The 19,755-nt window shown below is 50.4% G+C and overlaps 1 protein-coding gene across 6 annotated transcripts in view; it reads right to left on the bottom strand.

The window, feature by feature from the left end:
* LOC119974725 (elastin-like) overlaps positions 1 to 19,755 on the bottom strand; it is a 290,086-nt gene that overhangs the window by 225,047 nt on the left and 45,284 nt on the right. For all 6 annotated transcript variants that reach the window (XM_038813896.1, XM_038813894.1, XM_038813895.1 and 3 more), the window contains exons 4-7: positions 13,392 to 13,457; positions 11,182 to 11,223; positions 7,183 to 7,251; positions 2,668 to 2,697 (exon numbers count right to left, since the gene is read on the bottom strand). In XM_038813896.1, coding sequence (XP_038669824.1) covers positions 2,668 to 2,697; positions 7,183 to 7,251; positions 11,182 to 11,223; positions 13,392 to 13,457 — 207 coding nt within the window. The remainder of the gene's footprint in view (positions 1 to 2,667; positions 2,698 to 7,182; positions 7,252 to 11,181; positions 11,224 to 13,391; positions 13,458 to 19,755) is intronic.

Consider the following 19,755-nt stretch of genomic DNA (forward strand, 5'->3'; position numbering starts at 1 on the left):
CAATGTGGTGGGCAATGAATGAACAGAACTGAAATTGATAGTTCTCAGTTGGCTGGCGCTCAATCCTTCTGATAATAACCAATAATTGAATGGCCAGATCTTTTCAGGGAGCGACAATCTTCGTCGGATTGATCCTCTGCTCAAACATTCAGCCGACTTGATGCTGCTCCACATTACTCAATGTCGAAGCCTGGCTTTCCCAGGAATGCGAATCACAGCCTCATCGGACAGCTCGTCACAGCAGAGTAAAGTCAGGGGCAAGACAGGGCACACTAGCTGCCATGTGGCTAGTTTAAAAGTAGAGTTTGAATGTTAGGAGGTTGGGGATTAGTTGGTTTTGGTCAAGCAGTAGTTAGATTGGGTTAATGTGAGTGATTGTGGAGACTCAGTTGCACAGGTGATAGTTCAGAATTTCTTGGGTAGCACTCCGGGTAAATACCGCCTAACAGTCCAAGTCTCCTCCTCTGGTTCTGAGTCAGAGACATTGGCAGAGGGTCCTAGGGAGCAGGGAAATTGCCCTTCGGAAGTTGAGACTTCTCAGGAATTCCCACATTGGCCATCGAGTCAGGGCTTCAACAGGATGCTGGCGTGCCCCTTCAGTCAAACAAATGGACTGGAAAATGTGGGCCAATATCTTTATTGTCAGTTAACAATAGTTTGAATTTATTTAGTGCTTCAACATTGAGAAATATGCCAATTATTTCAGAGAGGTGCAAACAAAATAATAGGCACTGAACCAAAAGAGAAGCTGCTCAAAGGGGTGACCACAAACCTGATCAAAGATCTTAATTTAATAAAAAAAAAATTTAGTGTACCCAATTCATTTTTCCAATTAAGCGGCAATTTAGCATGGCCAAGCCACCTACCTTGCCCACCTTTGGGTTGTGGGGGTGAAACCCACTCAAACACAGGGAGAATGTGCAAACTCCACACGGACCATGACCCAGAGCCGGGATCGAACCTGGGACCTTGGCGCCGTGAGGCAACAGGGTTAACCCACTGTGCCACCGTGATGCCCTTTAAAATTAACACCATGGGTAGAGAGTTGGAGATATGAATCGGTCTGATTTATTCCATGCCGATTGTAACTGAATCAAAGCAGCTTACCATACATAGTTAAGGTAAATCATATTTCAAGAAACAGGAGCAATCATATTTTAGTAAAAGAATTCACGTCAACAACCTTGGTACATCTTTGTGAATATTATGCAAATATGAATATTCGTCGAGTGTAATAATTAAAAAGAAGGAACATGTTGATGTTTTTCTCATCGTCAGAATGTCCCAAAGCCTTTCAGAGTAACTGAAATGCTTGGGAAGTGAAATCATTACATTTTGTCGGCAAATGCAGCAACTCATTTACATACAACATGACCAATCATTCTGTGCACAACTCATGGGCAGAATGTTGGCCAGGACACTGGCAGCACTCCTTTCTTTCAAATATATCAGAAGAGGCATGAAGGGTCTCATCTTAACTCAGCCTCCAAAAGATGGTACCTCCTATGATGTAGCTGCCCTTCAGTTCTGGACTTGACTGAACGGTCACCATGCATTGTGGTGTAAAAAATTCCAGAGTATGGCTTCAACAAGAATCTCTGACAAAGAACCAATAATTTTACCAATTGAGCCATAAGATTAAACCAAATTATTTAAACTATTTAACTTGAATCCAGTGATCTAGCATTCCATTTACTAACTCCAGAAATCTAGTTATGGGGCTGGATTGTCTGATCACCAACGCTGAATTCGCATTCGGCGATCGGCCGGAGAATCCGATTTTGAGCTGGAATTGGGGAAATTTTTCCGATGCTGCACCCCTCAAAAACAGCGTCCTCGAGGAGTACGCTGCACGCCATCGGGACGGCCTCAAGACGTCACCCGAAGCCCTCCCCCAATGCTCCGTCCCTTATGGGCCGAGTCCCTGATGGCGTGGGACATCTGTCCTCAACTTTCAGGGACCTTGCGTGGTGGCTGCAGACTGTGTCCTGCGCCGCCACAGTCGGGGGGGAGCCATCCGGGGGTGGCGAGGGGGGTTACAGGGGGAGAGTTTTCGGCAGGCCTGGTCCGCGCGCGGCCGGCGCCATGCTGTATGGCATGGCCGCTGCAGGTCGCCGCCCTACGCATGTGCGGCCACCCAACCGGCCATTCTGCTGCTGTATCCGCAGGTACAGCCAGGGGCTTCACGGCGCGCGGCTGCTAGCCCCCCCACTGGGCGGTGGATCAGTATGGGGGCTGCGCCAACTTTCTGGTCATAAGACCAGACGGATCCTGTGGACATAGCCGCAGAATCGGAGAATACAGCCCATGAACTTTGCACTACAGTTAGTAACTCTAGGGCCAAGCAATATTCCAAGATTTCAGCCAAGTAAATCACAGGGAATATTTTGTCAGGTATTCCATTGACCGCCACATTGCTTTCATCCAATGAGTTCTGATGTTGGTTAATAATTTGAGGTACGAAATTAGTGAATGGATGAACAACATGAACAAGGCTCTGTTATTTCCTCTTCATAGTAATTTTATCAATATAATTCTACATTCATATTGTAATGCAATTGATGGGCAATACAATATATTCCAGATTCCTTATGCATAGAATAGGGGCTGGATTCCGCCATGTGTTACTATTAAATTAGTTTATAGAATAGGGTATTGTATCTTTACCTGCTGGGTATCCATACTGACCACCGACACCTGCAATAACAGCCAGAGACACAAATTAGAAAATGCATTGAAGAACACTGCCAATACCACATCCTAAAGGCAACATTTTCCACCCCTTGCTGCTGGCAGGATCTTCCAATCCTTCTGAAGGTGACCGACCCGCGCCCGTTTCCCCAGCAGCGAGGCAGGTGAGCCAATCAAACCGGCAGGACCGCAAGATCCCACGGATTACCATTGGCGAGGTGATTCTGCCACTGGAAAACAGGACGCAGGGGGGCCGGAAAATCTAGCCTCATGTCTTGTGAAAACAGACATCCAACAAACGTTTTGAAAACTATTTACGTTTACTGATCTCAAACCAGTCTTGTTTGGAGGTTCTGCAATACAGCTGATGTTGACCTGCAATTATTTCAGCTGATAAATATCCTTAACATTTTTGCATCCACATGGGCATGCAGAAAGTTATTAATTGGACATCTTGGGGAGTTGAGGGTTAATGTAAACTTCTTTGTATCTCTGAGCCACAGGTCTTCCATGATATACAGCATGGCTTTGAAATGACATGAAAAGGAAACAAAGCTTGTCTTCTACTTTTAGGGTCTGTGGGCGAAACACTATAGGATAGTGCCTATGATTGGACATCCACGTCAATTTGCGACTTGCCCCATTATTCCAGTGAAGGTCAACAGCATACAAATTTGGTGTGGTTAATTCATTTCTTTGATTGTAGTGTAGGATCAAGCAGCTCCACATTGCGAGGTGCCTCTATTCTCACCAGAGGACCAAGTGGACGGCACGATAGCACAGTTGCTTCATAGCTTCAGGGTCCCAGGTTCAATTCCCGGCTTGGGGCACTGTCTGGGTGGAGTCTGCACGTTCTCCCCGTGTCCGCGTGGGTTTCCTCCGGGTGCTCCGGTTTCCTCCCACAGTCCAAAGATGTGCAGGTTAGGTGGTATGACCATGCTAAATTGCCCTTAGTGTCCAAAAGGGTTAGACTGGGTTCCGGGTGGGAGTGTGGGCTTAGGTAAGGTGATCTTTTCATAGGCCGGTGCAGACCTGATGGGCTGAATGGCCTCTTTCTGCACTGTAAATTCTATGTCAATGTCTATGTCTATGCTCATCACACCTGGTGCAGACAGGCTTCGGTCTTTAAAGGCAGTCTGTCCCTCTTAAAGGAAAGCTGAACTGAATTACAGGGCACTGCTGTTGAACACTGTTGTTGCAAATCTAAAGGAGAAAAATTGAACACCAGTGCAGAAAGGGGGCTCCAGGATCATGGATTCAATACAGGTGGACAGGAGACAAGTTAGCTTGATTCTGCGGAGGCCCAGAAGATCCTCAAGATTGTGAGCATACTGGCAACTAAGGAGGTAAATTTCAGGATCTGCCATCACTGTTACAAGAAGGCTAATGATCTCAAGTGGTAGTCATGGTCAGTGATTACATCTTCACGTGACTTCTCCTATCCAACCCACCACCAACCTCCAATGCTGCCAACGCACCACACCTTCAGCTATCAGCAACCGCTGGCACTCAGGCTTAACAACCAGATACTTCACCTCACTCAAATTAACAATCTTTATTGTCACAAGTAGACTTACATTAACACTGCAATAATGTTACTGGGAAAAGCCCCTAGTCGCCAAATTCCGGTGCCAGTTCGGGTACACAGAGGGAGAATTCAGATGTCCAATTCACCTAACAGCACGCCTTTCGGGATTTCATAGATCTTAGAATTTACAGTGCAGAAAGAGGCCATTCGGCCCGTCGAATCTGCACAGGCCCATGGAAAGATCACCCTATCTAAGCCCACACCTCCACCCTATTGCAGCCACACCACCCCTGAGAATGAGTGACAGTTCCTCAGCCCGGCCCGGAGTTGAACTTATCTGTGTCCCAACATCCTCTAGGGTGCACGTTGACCAGTAAAGACCCTGGGGAATCATGGCTGCCTAAGAACTCACTTCTGATATCCTCCTTGGAGGTAATTTGGCCAGGTTCACGCTTTTGTAGACCTGTTGTAAATAACACTGGCGCCCAGTGAATCTTCGCATGAGGGATGAAGCTCTGGAGAGAGTGTTCGCTAATGACATGCTAACATGTTAGATTTGAGGTTATGGGCTCACACGGCGTGATTCTCACTACCCCACTGGTGGAGGTGGAGTGGGGGGGAAGATTCCAAAAGCCAATCACGCCAGAGAGAATCGGCCGGTGTTCTCCCCCAACCGGTGGGCGGGCCGTACCAGTGCCAAACAGTGGCGTGAGCCACTCCGGCGTCAGGCCGCCCGGACGTTGCGGAATCCTCTGCACTTCGGGGGCTAGGCGGGCACTGGAGTGGTTGGCGCCGCACCAACCGGCGCTGAAGGGCCTCCGCTGGCCGTCGCGAGTTGGCCCATATGCGAGAGCGCTATCATATTCTGGCGCACGCGCAGAACCGCTGGCGTGATCCCTGCGTATGCGCAGGGGGTTTCTTCTCCGCGCCGGTCATCGTGGAGCTTTACAGAGGTCGGAGTGGAGGGAAAGAGTACCCCCACGGCACAGGCCCGCCCGCAGATCGGTGGGCCCTGATCGTGGACCAGGCCACCGTGGGGGCCTGCCTTGGGGCCGGATCCCCCCGCGCCCCCCCTGAGGACTCTGCAGGTATGGACCTTGTGTATTTTACGCCGGCGGGACCGCCCAAAACCGAGCGGCCGCTCGGCCTATCGGGGCCCGGATAATCGCCCGGGGGTGGGGGCACTGCCAAAGGCCCCCGACCTGCGTGATGTGATCCCCGCCCCCGCCAAAAAACCGCTGCCGGAGAATTCGGCAGCCGTGTCGCAGCGGTGGGACGGGTTTCACGCTGCCCCCCCTCCACCCCCCGGCAATTCTCCGACCCGGCAGGGGGTCGGAGAATCCTGCCCATCACGTTTTTGGATTCTCTCTGGATTTTCAACCTGCGCCAACTTGCTCGTGGCCAGATAAAGATGGCTCATAATCGCCCCCAATGTAAATACTTATTTGCACAATTTCTCTGGGGTTTTCACCTGTCTTCGAGCAAAGATTGGAAGAGCCTTGTGAAAATTCCAGGAGGGAGAAAATTATTCATGTCGCTTTGTTTTCAATGGTCAATTCACAGATCATGGGCTGGATTCTCTGCCCCCGCGACGCCAAAATTGCGTTCGACAATGGGGCAGAGAATCCGTTTTGGCGCCGAAAACGGGAGTGGCGCAGGTTTTTAAATTCTCCGTCCCTGAAAATCGGCGTACTCTGTATGCCGTGCCATGTATACACAGCCTCAGGCCATTGCCTGAGGCCCGCCCCACAATGCTCCATCCCCGACTGGCTGAATTCCCGATGGCATGGCACTCTTATGGTCCCACCGTCCGGGATCCTTGTGTGGCAGCTGCGGACTCAGTCCAGGGCCGCCACAGCCGGGGGAGGGCCGATCGGCGGGCGTGGGGGGCTTCATTCGGGGCTGGGAGTGTGGTGAATGTAATATATGTTAATATATACGTAATTCACACTGTTGTTGTAAGCGCAGTAGCGTTGTCCTACCACTAGGGGGAGTAGCGCTGGGAGCACCTAGGAACTTGTACTGGGCTCCACCCTTGGTTCTGCCCACGACTCTTCCCCGTAGTGCAGCTGTATAAGTACCCGTGTCCAGAGTCAGCCTAGATTCACATCGGAAACACGTGTCTGGTGAATTGATGGTTCCATCAGGGAGCAATGTGTGCGGGCGGTCCGGGGTACATGGGTGGCCGATGCGGGGCACTATTTTGATGGTCCAGGCCCATGGGTTGAGTCTGTCATGGAGCACGACCCGGCTGCTGCAGGCCCGCCGCCATGCACATGCGCGGCCTCTGACCTGGAATTGCTGGGGGCCGTATCGGCAGCGAGAGCTGCGAGCTCCACGACGGCTGCCTGCTGACCCCCAGCAAAACAGTGAATCTGTGGCCTTTTGACGGCAGTTTTCCTGGCGTAAAAGACCACAGTTTTCACAATGCCGTGGGGACTTAGTCCCAAAAACGGAGAATCCGGCCCCACATTTAGATTTCCGAGGGACAGGCAGCTTCGCAAACTACTTCCTGTATGACATGTGTCATGTTCTTTCATGATAGCATCTAAGAACGTTATGCAGACCATGTTGTCAGCACTGCCTGTCCCGGTAGAATCCACACAAGTCTGCGTGGTGCTGTTAGAAGTGCCTGTATGCTAACAGAATAGTACTTGTATGAAGCAACTTCAACTCCAATTTACATCTCCAGAAGTCTCACTCTGCCTTGCTCCAAGATTAGGCCCCGATTCGAGATGAGTTTACTGTACAACCCAAGAACTGATACGAAAAAGATAATTCAGATTAACATTACAGATATAGCCTGATTTCACCCTTGAATAGTGTAACCTAGTACAAATTGTGTCAGATATGTTGATTGCTATGTCTCGTAATGGTATAAATCAACCTGATCTTATATTACTCCAAAATATTACACTAATTCGAGAAAGTATATCAATATAACTATGTCAAAATTTTATTACCTGGTTTAGCTTTCAAGCCCGTTCCAGTTGGGACACCTGGAAGCACTCCAAGCCCATGATTTCTTGCACCTCAAAACATAACACAAAATATTTCACAGAAATGTACTTTCTCATTTTTTTTTATAATCTCAAAAACATAAATACATTGCAATTTGCTTCAAAAAGTAAACTATTCAGTAGCTAAAACTATGTTAAGCAGAATTTGAGAGCCGACTACTGGTCATCGATGGGGCAGTAGAGGCCCTGTGATCTGAGTATCACAGTCATAGTGAAAGTTCTGTCTAATCTTATCCATTGCCGTTTCATGCAGTACCTTCATAAAGGGAGCCCCAATGGGAATGTCATTAAATAATGCAAATTAAAACAACAGACAGGTTGCCAATTTTGTTTTCAAGGTACAAATCAGCAGCAATGATCTGCCCATTTGTAGTAGTGAGTCTGCAGCCAAAGATCATGGGGAAGGGAGCGAAGAGAAAAATGAGAGTTTCAATTGAAAGACGGAGAAGAGAAAGGTGAATAATAACAACAAAATAAATAAAATAATCATGCAGGTATGAACGGGAAAGGACGAGAAATGAACAAGACTAGCATAAATTTGGGAAGAAAAATGTTTCTATGCCAGTTTGACAATTATACGAAGGAAGGATTTAACAAATCAAACTTTGCAAAGCAGTTTATGAATACATATAATAATAATAGTAATAATAGCTTATTGTCACAAGTAGGCTTCAATGAAGTTACTGACATCTCAATAACCTGTAATATATTCCAATAAATGTGAGAAGCTCCCTGCATTTTTGCCAAGATTACAGTATAAAAGTGTCATAATGTTGAATACAACCTGTATCTCAGGCTGCACAGGATAGTTTCTCAGTTCAACTCCAGCTTAGCTACATGCCATAGAATTATATTCAGAGTTGTTTTGCTTTGCTAGCTCCCCAAAGGTTTTGCTAACCAGAGGGCAGTGTCTAAATTCTGGCTATCCAAAAATCGGAGTTGGAATAGATGGAAAAATGACACATTTCCTCTGATGAGGAGGACAGCAAGGTGGAATATAAAGAGGTCCTGGAGGGAGGGGAGGCCGTGGTGGTGGGCGAATGAGGCAGATGAGCTCAGGGCATGCTAATAGCTGCCCGATTCATGGATGGTGATGATGCAAACCATTTGATACATCCCATCACGTCACATCTCTTCAATGAGCACTGCTGTCCTGTCAGACTGCTGGCACTGCACACCATCATTGATCAGGCTCATGTCATGGGGAAGAAGCAACTGCCCATAGTCCCTGTGCTGCAGGACGATGATGCCAACTTGCAGTGGGGGCAGTGCATAGATCCTCAAAGATCTATTACGAATGCCTGTCTCCTGTCTGGCCGATGGCAGCTCACTTACTCTCAATGACCAGAGTCATATCAGAGTTTCAACTCTCCTGATCCAAGGTCACCCTTACGCTCAATGGCCAGAGTCATATCAGAGTTTCAATTCTCCTGATGCAAGGTCACCCTTGGTGATCTGTACCCTTGAAGTTTGGTGTCACCGAAGGCTGAGGCTAATGAAATATGGGGGCAAGACCCAGGGCAACACATGCAGTGAGCGTACATTGACAGTGTCTAGGATGAGTGACTGTAGTCCTGAACATTGTTAGAGACATCCTCATTCTCTTGGAGAAATAAGCATGACTGATGTGCTCAGTTACTGTGAGGGGATGCCACCAATGTGCTGGCAACCCTGCAGAGAGCACATGGAGGAAGTTTTAGACAGAGCACCCTGCTTTTCTTTGGTACAGGAATCACTTTTTCTGGCCTGCACTGCAGAAAGACATCTCATCAGAACAAGGAGCCATTAAGAGGCTGCAATAAGTGAAAGTTTAGTTACAGAGGTGCTTAACACCCGTGCCCACACTGTGCAACCAGACCTTCTTAAACTTTCTAATCCTGGGCCACATCTTGGTGCATCCCCAGCAGAGGTGAGGGCAGTCTGCTGTCTGCCACACCCTGTTGTCTGCGATATTCTTGGCAGGTGTCCTGTGGAGGGCCGAGAACCTGAGGGCACAGGCCTGCTTACGAGGTCCTGCTGTGTGGCAGTGCCACCTTCCTCGGCTAGTGCAGCTGGAGCCGAGACAGTCACAGGAAAAGGGGAATCGGATGGGTAGGACACTCCAGGAGTCACCTTGGTGGATGGCCCTGGGTTGTGCTACATCTTTCCCTCCTCCATGTGGGTGCCAAGGGCCCCTGGCTTCCTCCTTGGGATAGAGGGGCAGTTAGAGTGAGCTCAAGAAGCCCCACCATCCTCTGGCATTGGCGTTCATGGATCCCTACTAGTTGGGAGTGCATCTCTTGCATCATGGAGTGCATGGCCTGCTGCAGTGCAGGACAGAGGTCTTGCACCAAGGTCTCCATAGCAGCTGCCACCCTCACTGTGTTGTTCCGGTTACAACAGTGTCGGCACAATCTCCTCTGAAAGAATGCAGTAGGACTCCTCCATTCTGCCTTTCAATCAGAGTTGTGTAGCTGACACCCTTCCTGAAGTTCCCACCTTTGTCCTTGGAACTTCAATACTGAGGCATGACTGACTCTAGAGTCTCGCCATTTGACTGGAACTCAGGAGATTCCTGGCCTCCAGCAATCGTCCGAGTGCCGGCACGTTGGGATGTCCCATTGCCTGCTCACCAGTTGGTGATCCTGAGGTCTGTCTAAAACTAGGTTCCACCGAGGTATGAGTGTCTGCACTGGCGGAGGGTATGAGTGATAACTGTGACCGTTCTTCAATCTCCATGTCAGAGAAATCATCCGCGCAGGTCTCAGAGTTTTCTTGGGCCTGGGTGGTGGACTCTCTGGGCTGCTCCCCTGATGTGCCTGTGAGAGAAGTGAGATTTCATCAGTGCAGGTCAGGGGCCTTGACTCACATCAGTCTTCTGTCATGGATGATGCTGTGCTGGATCCTCATTTGGTATAAATCGGCACCCACCTCACCATCGGCACAGGAGCGGACGGCTTCCTCCCCGGCCAGGTGAGCTTTGAGGAAAGAGCCCTCCATGAGGATTTTCATCTCTGGCATCCCTCCACCTGTCTGGAATCTCTCCCTCTTGTTGTATGCCAGCTTGTCCTATGTAAAAGAGATGGATAGAGTGCAAGCAGGCCGCATGCCAGGGCAGATGATAAGGATGCCTGGCATGTGTGGATGGTGAGTGGGAGCAGTGAGGGGATGAGGTGACAACCTGGAGGGAAGATGGCGGTGTGTTCGGGAGAGCAAATGATGGTGTCTCTTGAGTTGTGAGTGAGTGAGCTCCCTGTGGATGTATAATGGGTGACGGAGGAGATCATTCACCCTCTTGCAGCACTGGATGCCTGTTCTTGTCTGTAATGTGTTGCCGCTGACCACTGCTTCCCATGCGAAGTTGGTATCCCGGCTCCATGGTCTCTACCTTGTGCTTGTGTAGAGGACGTCATGCCACTCATCGACAGCACCCAGCAGTCTGTTGAAGGGGGTGTCAGAGAACTTAGGGGCAGCCTTTGTTGCCATCTACCCAGGTGAAGTGGCTGGCGAGTGATGGCGCGGCCTTTAAATGGAGCGCTCCCATCATTAACATGCTGAGGTGATGGCCGGGCAGGTGAATCAGAGGCCTCCCTCTCGCCACTGAGCCGATGTTGATTCCGTGCTTAAAGTGCCGGACAATACTGCCTTAAAACCCGCCATCACCAGTGCTGCTTTTCTCACCCGCCATTGACCTTTACTAAATATAGGGAGATTTCCCTCGAATGTGCGATGAACAGTAAGTGCGGTTACAGTTCAGAGTGAGCAAACTGTTGTTTCAAACACTGCTGATTGGCTCCGGGGAAAATTAATTTTACTCAGGTAGAAGCAACATTTGAAACAGTTGAACATCAGTTTTATTTCAGTCTTCAGAATAAAAATGAAAGATAAAATGAAGACCTCCGAGACCATCCAACCTGTAGGGCTACCATTGGCACACACACGCACATTATTATCTGCACGTACCTGGATATACCCCTGGCACACTGGCACCTGGTACTCCAGCACCTGTAACATTGTCAAATACATTAAGGTTAGAAGCCATGTTCTTTCTGCATTTTGAAAAGTCCTGTAATGTGCTGTTCCCAAAGCGATGCGCATCTTTTCTAAAATCCCACGTGGAATCCCTGCAACTGGTTTCTGCCCCTGCTGCAATACCAAAATGACACTTATCAAAGTTAAATGACATCCTCTGTGGCTGCGACAAAGGCAAATTGTCCTCCTTCATCTTTCTCAACCTTTCTGCAGCCTTTGACATGATTGACCAAACTGTCATCTTCCAAATCCTCTCCACCATTGCCCAGCTGAGAGAGACTACATTCTCCTGACTCCGTTCAATCGTAACCAGAGTATGGCATAGGGCATAGAAGAGTAGGCCATTCTGCCCATCGAGCCTGCCCCGCCATTCCATAAGGTCATGGCTGATCTAGTTGTGGTCTCAACTCCACTTTCCTATCTGCTCCCATAACCCTTGACAATCAAAAAATCTATCTAACTTTGCCTTGAATAAATTCAATGACCCAACCTTCACCGCTTACTGGGGAAGATAATTCCATGACTCGAAAAAAAATCCCCTCATCTCCATCTTAAAAGGGACACCTCTTAATCTTCAATTGTACCCTGGTTTCCCCCGCAAGTGGAAAATTTCCCTGGTGTCCACCCTATCCAGTCCCCTCAGGACCTTATTTGTTTCAATCAAATCACCTCACCTCTCATTCTTCTAAACTCCAATGAGTACAGGCCCAACCTGTCCAACCTTTCTTCATAAGATAAGCCCTTCCTCCCAGGAATGGGTCAAGTGAACCTTCCCTGAACTGCCTTAACACAAGTAAATCATTTTTCAACTAAGGAAACCAAAGCTGTTACACAATACTCCAGATGTGGTCTCACCAAGGTCCTGTAATAAAACTTACTTTTATATTCCATTTTCCTCACAATAGATACCACATTTGCCTTCCGAATCACTAGTTGTATCTGCATTACTAATTCTTTGTGATTCATGTACCAGGACGCCCAGTTCCCTCTGTATCACCTGCACTGGTTTCTCTTTCCACCCCTGTATTGTTATCTTTAGCTTCCCACAAAGGTCTATCCTTGGTGCTCTGGTCATCCCCATCCTCATGCTGCCCTTTGATAGCATCATCCAAAGACCTAGGTCTCAACTCACTTATTGGGGACAAAGTCCAACAGCGTGTTTGGAACAGCAACGCGGAGGCCACTACATCGCCCTGTTCTTTACACTCGGGAGCTCCGCTTGCCAGAACTCCCCAGTGTAGTGAGAGATCAGGATGCCATTTTTAAATGACATCCCGATCTCCAAGACCCCCGATACCCTCTCAGCCCAAACCTACTATGGGCCCCCCCCCACCCCGCATTGCCCCAACACCCACGAAGGGAACCCCCGGACCCATCTCGCACGTGCAAAAAATGTCAGCTTGGCACCTTGGCAGTGCCAACCTGGCAGTGGTCACACCAGCTGGCAGTGCCAACAGGTTAATCACTTCCTGAATCAGACTTTAGTATCAGTAGAGTATATCATCATTTCTAATTCACAGTACAATTTCAATAGATTTTTTTAGGAGATTACTTTTATATCTTGAAATATTGCGACAACCTGATTTGAGAATATTTAATCAACTGCAAATACCCTGTCAGGACAACTAAAATGAATAGAATACAGGTATGATGACTCCGAGTAAAATTAAGCAGGGTATGTATTGCACGACACGGAGGTCACAGTGGTTAGCACTGCGGACTCACAGGGACCAGGGTTCATTTCCAACCTTGGGTGACTGTGTGGAGTTTGCACGCTCTCCCCGTGTCTGTGAGTGTTTCCTCCAGGTGCTCCGGTTTCCTCCCACAATCCAAAGCTCTGCAGATTAGGTGGATTGACCACGATTAATTGCGCCTTCGTGTCCAAAGTTTAGGTGGGGTTAGGGGGATAGAGCAGGGGATTGAACCTGGCTGGGGTGCTCCTTCGGAGGGTTGGGGCAGACTTGATGGGCTGAATAGCCTCCTTCTGCACTGGAGGGATTCTATGATAGCAAAACAGACTACCACCCTGAGGAAAATATGGGACAACAGAGAACATAGAGTGAAAGGAGGAAAAAGAGAACAGACTAAAGAGGGAAGAGAAAAAAAAAAGAAAGAGAAAAAAGAAAGTGGAGGACTCTCACCTAAAATTCCAGCTCCGGGTCCAGCCTGGTAGGGATATGCTGCTCCTGGTATGTAGCCAGGTAATCCTGGAATGAACAAAATGGAAACTTTAGCCTTGTTACATAACAACAATAGAATTTGCTTGTGTATTAATATAAAGGCATGAATTGCAAGCACGGAGATGAAATACATCAATTGAACACAGCTGCTTTTATTACCCTCATGTTGCAGCCATTGCAACCAGCATTGACAACAGTGTTTTGTTTTCACCAACTGTGTGGGTGGAGCTACAAGTGTCACATGAGGAGATATTTTGACCCGTCATCAGACACGTCATCAGCCTCGTGCTATCCGTGGGGGCCGCCATCTTTAACCCTACCCGACACATGCAACACATGGGGGCCGCCATCTTGAGACCGCCCCGCTACCTTGGACCCCGCCGGCTTCCCGTAGCTCAGCGCTATCACCCTCGACCAGTCACGGCCCAAGCACCTCAGGAGCTCGGTGATGACCGTCCGGGTCAATGGGCACGAAACGCCCTGTCTGTTTGACTCTGGGAGCACGGAGAGCTTCATCCATCCAGACACAGTAAGACGCTGTTCCCTCCAGATTTCCCCCGCATCCTAAACAATCTCCCTTGCTTCCGGATCACATTCAGTGCAGATCCGGGGGTACTATGTCGCGAACCTTGCGATACAGGGCGCCAAGTACGCCAATTTTAAACTCTATGTCCTCCCCATCTCTGCGCTCCTCTCTTGTTAGGACTGGACTTCCAGTGCAACCTCAGGAGCCTGACCCTGAAGTTCGGTGGGCCCCTACCCCCTCTCACCATATGTAGCTTCGCGACCCTGAAGGTCTCCCCTCCCTCGCTCTTCGCGAACCTCACCTCTGACTGTAAACCACCAGGAGCAGGCGGTACAGTGCCCAGGACAGGACTTTTATTAAGTCAGACGTCCAGCGGCTCTTGAGGGAGGGGGTCATCGAGGCCAGTAATAGCCCCTGGAGAGCCCAGGTGGTGGTTGTCAGGACCGGGGAAAAGGGCCGGATGGTTGTAGACTTCAGCCAAACCATAAATCGGTATACGCAACTCGATGCGTACCCCCTCCCCCGGATAGCAGACATAGTTAATCAGATTGCACACTACCGGGTTTTCTCCATGGTAGAAATGAAGTCTGCATACCACCAGCTTCAAATCCACCCGGAAGATCGCCACTACACGGCCTTTGAGGCAGATGGCCGCCTCTTCCACTTCCTCCGGGTTCCCTTCAGGGTCACCAACAGGGTCTCGGTCTTCCAAAGAATGATGGACTGAATGGTGGACCAGTACGGGCTGCAGGCTACATTTCCGTACTTGGATAACATCACCATCTGCGGCCATGATCAGCAGGACCATGACGCCAACCTTCTGACGTTCCTCCAAACTGCCCAAGTCCTCAATCTCACCTACAACAAGGAGAAATGCACAACACGACTGGCCATCCTCGGCTATGTCATGGAAAATAGAGTCCTAGGGCCCGACCCCGACGGCATGCGCCCCGTCCTGCAACTCCCCCTCCCCCACTGCCCCAAGGCCCTGAAAATATGCCTTGGGTTCTTTTCATGTTATGCCCAGTGGGTCCCCAACTATGCGGACAAAGCCCGCCCACTTATCAAAGCCTCCATCTTTCCCCTGACGACCGAGGCCTGCCTGGCCTTCAGCCGCATCAAGGCAGACATTACCAAAGCCGCGATGCACGAGTCCATCCCCTTCCAGGTGGAGAGCAACGCATCAGACGTCGCCCTGGCCGCTATCCTTAACTAGGCAGGCAGGCCCGTGGCCTTTTTTTCCCGTACCCTCAACGCCTCTGAGATTCGACACTCCTTGGTCAAAAAAGAAGCACAAGCCATTGTGGAAGCTGTGCCGCATTGGAGACACTACCTGGCTGGTAGGAGGTTCACCCTCGTCACCGACCGATGGTCGGTAGCCTTTATGTTCAACAACACACAGCAGGGCAAGATCAAGAATGATAAAATCTTGAGGTGGAGAATCGAACCATCCACCTACAACTACGATATTGTGTATCGTCCGGGGAAGCTCAACGAGCCCCCAGATGCCCTGTCCAGCGGCACATATGCCAGTGTACAAGGTGACCGACTCCGGGCCATCCACAATGACCTCCATCTCCCGGGGGTCACCTGGTTTCTCCACTTCATCAAGGCCCGCAACCTGCCCTACTCCACCGAGGAAGTCAGGGCCATGACCAGGGACTGCCAAGTCTGCGCGGAGTGCAAGCCGCACTTCTATCGGCCAGACAAGGCCCACCTGATGAAGGCATCCCTCCCCTTTGAGCGCCTCAGCGTCGATTTCAATGGGCCCCTCCCCTCCACTGACCGCAATGTGTATTTTCTTAACGTCGTGGACGAGTACTCACGCTTCCCCTTTGCCATTCCATGCCCCGACATGACCGTGGCCACTGTTATTAAGGCCCTGCATAGCATCTTCACCCTGTTCAGTTTCCCCACTTACGTCCACAGTGACCGGGGCTCCTCGTTTATGAGCAACGAGCTGCGTCAGTACCTGCTCAGTAAGGGCATTGCCTCAAGCAGGACTGCCAGCTACAACCCCCGGGGAAATGGACAGATGGAGAGGGAGAACGCGACGGTATGGAAGGCCGTCCTTCTGGTCCTACGGTCTCGGAGTCTCCCAGTTTCCCGCTGGTCGGTTCTCTGCACAGCCATGAGCGAGACCCCTCAAGACCACCTATTTGTCTTCCCCAGGAAATCCACCTCCGGGTTCTCGTTTCTGTCCTGGCTGACAACACCCGGGCCTGTCCTTCTCCGAAAGCACGTGAGGAGCCGTAAGTCTGACTCCCTGGTCGAGAGGGTCCAGCTCCTTCACGCCAACCCTCAGTATGCCTACGTGGTGCACCACGATGGCCGACAAGATACAGTCTCCCTCCGGGACCTGGCACCCGCCGGTTCCCCAGCGACCATCACCTACCCCCCCTCCCTCCCCCACCTACACCTCCCCTGCCCGTACATGGCCTAACCCCCCGCCCCCCATCGCCGACCTACAGTGATGAAGCTCCAGAAGACACGCTCCCGGAGTCAAAAAGCCCAACACCGGTACCCATAGCGAAGCCAGAGCTCAGGCGATTGCAGCAAATGACCAAGGCACCGGAGAGACTCGATCTGTGAGCCCACTTCACCCCTGCTGGACTTCAATTTTTTAACCAGGGGTGAATGTATTACTGTTACCATTCACCATTGTATTGCATTACATTGTATTGTATTAAGTTGGTGCCCTTGTGGGCTCCGCCTATGGCTCCGCCCCCTCGGGGGAGGTATGTAAATCTGCAGCCTGTAGGCGACACTCAGTACAGAGCAGTCGCAGGCAGGCACAGATCTAGTTCATTAAAACCACTGTTCACTTCAAATCTTCGTCTCGTGTGAATTGATGGTCGCATCAGGCAATTAGCTTTGATGTCTAAGTTTTTAATGGCTCTGACAGCGCAGGTTCAGGCTCCATACTGGCTAAGGTAGTTCTTGAGGCCTATTCCTTCTACCTGCCCAATTGTTGATATCAATGAGCATTGATTAGTAATTCTTGGAGATTGAGGAACCACATGAAGAGAAGCTGTGACAGGACCATAATTGGGTAATCTTATGTCAGTGAAGGAAATAGTCTTGGGGACAGAGCAGACATGTGGTCGAAAGCGCATCTCAGCATCAAATACAACAATAAGGTTGCAAACAGTCTGGTTCTGCCTCAAATAGGAGCCAGTGAGAATGCCTCAATAATATCAGACACAGGGGGCGAGATTCTCTGATCTCTGACGCCGAAATCGCATTCGGCGATTGGCCGGAGAATCCACGTTGGTGGCGAAATCTGGGATGGCACTGCTTTTGCAATGCTCCACCCCTTCCAAAACGCCGTATTCTAGGAGTACGCAGCACGCCGTCAGGATGGCCTCAGGACGACACCGGAGGCTCTCTCCCAATGGTCCGCCCCCGATTATCCAAGTTCCTGACGGCATGGATCACTCACGCTATTTGTTTTCGGGAACCCGGTGTGGCGGCTGCGGAATAAGTCCAGCGCCGCAAGAGCTGGGGGTGGGGGAGGGGGGGGGGGGGTGGGTGGGGGGTCCGGGGAGGCGAGCCTAGACAAAGGGGGGGTCACTATTTGGCAGGCCGTGTCTGCGCATGGTAATGCCACGGCGCTGTAGGCTGCAGCCTTGCGCAGGTGCGGCCACGGACCCGGCAATTCTCCGGCCATATCTGAAGCCAGAGCCAGGTGTTGTCCGCTGTGTGCCAGCTAGCCCCCCCACCAGGTGGGGGATCAGTGGCTATTTTGCACCATTTTCTTCGATCGTAAAACGGCACCATTCCCATTCTGGTGTCAGCACTTCGGGCGCGATTCTCCGCAACCACGATGGGTGGGAGAATAGCGGGAGGTCCGCTCCCGCACCTCCCGCTATTCTCCCCCCCCCCCAAAATGGCGTGTCCGGTTTTGCGACACACCGCTCGGAGAAACGCGGGCCGCCATTTTTCATGGAGGCCCGCGATTCTCCGGCCCGGATGGGCCGAGCGTCCTGCCGTTCCTAACCTGTTCACGACGGCAGCAACCACACCTGGTCGCTGCCGTCGTGAATATGGCACGCCAGGTAAGTTTGGGGGCGGATCGGGGATCGAGCCCCACGACCGTGCTCGGGCCCGCGATCGGTGCCCACCGATCGTCGGGCCGGCGTCTCAACGGGACGCACTCTTTCCCCTCTGCCGCCCCGCAAGATCAAGCCGCCACGTCTTGCGGGGCGGCTGAGGGGAAAGACGGGAACCGCGCATGTGCGGGTTTGAGCTGCCCAACCCGCACATGCGCGGCTGACGTCATTAGGCGCCGTCGCAGCGTCATTCTTGGTGCGCCGGGCCTTGAAGCCAGGGACAAGGCCCGGCGGCCGAGTTTCCCGGTACGGCCCTCCTATCCCCCCGTGAGGGGAGAATAGGGGGCCGGGAGAGGCCTCCGACGCTGTCGTGAACCTCTCTGGGTTTCACGACGGCGTCGGGCCTTGCGGAGAATTCCGCCCTTAGTCTCAGAATCAGAGAATCCAGCCCAGGTTTTTTCTCCTCCGGTATACAATTTCAGGGGCGGGATTCGCTGATCTCGCGCCGGATTGGAGAATCGTCGGGCGGGTGGGGAGTGAATCCCACGATGCCGCTCCGATGCCGACCCGCCGATGGCACCAGTGCAGTCGCCGCGCCGCCAGTCAGAGGGGATGTTTAGTGAGCTAGAGGTTCTGTGGGAGCAGTTTGAGATACGAAGGGGGAGTGAGTTTAGATATTGGTAGGTGTGGGACTTTGCGTGTAAGGAGCTGCCTTTGTTCCTTCAGGTAGCAGAATATACGCTTTGGGAGAAAATGTTGCACCCGGATGAGGATGGCGGGGTTGGGGATATATATGGGTGGTTGGGAAAGCAGGGCACGGACGCAGTGAAAAGGATCAGGTGGAAGTGGTAGTAGGAGTTGGGGAGGGAGGGAGATAGGACGGGGTCTTGATGTGAGGTAATGCACCGAGTGAACTCAACTTCCTCATGTGCAAGGATGAGTCTTATACAATTTAAGGTGGTGCACAGCGTCCACACGACTTGGGCCTGGATCAGTGTTTTCTTTCTGGAGGTAATGGAACGGTGCAAGAAGGACCGGCGAACCATGCCCATATATTCAGGAGGTGTGAGTAAATGGGGAAAAATTGTACAAACTATTGAATGTTAAGGCTGTGATGTTGAATGTCTTTCCAATAAAATATTTTCCAAAAAAAAGTTTAAACACTCTTCAAAATGCCACAGCGTTTACTGTAGTCAACTACACTGACGCTGGTTTGGTTTTCCAGCTGCAACCTAGCTCCAAGTAAATGAACATGCAGGCTACTGAAACATTTCCGAATTCAGATTTTTCCTAACATTGCATGATATCGCAGCAATGTTAAAAATCTTTGACCAATGCAAGTCACATGTTCCCAAACTATTATGAACCTCTGCAATTTTGAAATTGATAAAAAAGGGCTCTGCATATATATAGACCTATGAGCACAAATCAAGAACTTATCAGAAAAGCTCAAAGCATTACAATTTTGAACAAACTATGTGTCAATATTGAGTTATTAAAATTCACATTTTATTAGGTTAAAGGGGCTGTTAAATGCAAATTCTTGATTCTATGGGTTGGGTGGAGCCAGGCTAAAGCACTGCTGGGACAGGTCAGGAACGATGAGGCACATGAAGGAGAGGGGTCTATATCAAACTTTTTTAAGGGAGAGGGAGGGGTAGGAAGGAAAAGTGGCTTTGAATTGAATAGAGGCAATGCCAGAGAAAGGAGAGCAGCTGATGATATCATAGAATCCCTACAGTGCAGA

This window comes from Scyliorhinus canicula, chromosome 12 (genome assembly GCF_902713615.1).
Source record: "Scyliorhinus canicula chromosome 12, sScyCan1.1, whole genome shotgun sequence".
Classification (NCBI taxonomy): Eukaryota; Metazoa; Chordata; class Chondrichthyes; order Carcharhiniformes; family Scyliorhinidae; genus Scyliorhinus; species Scyliorhinus canicula.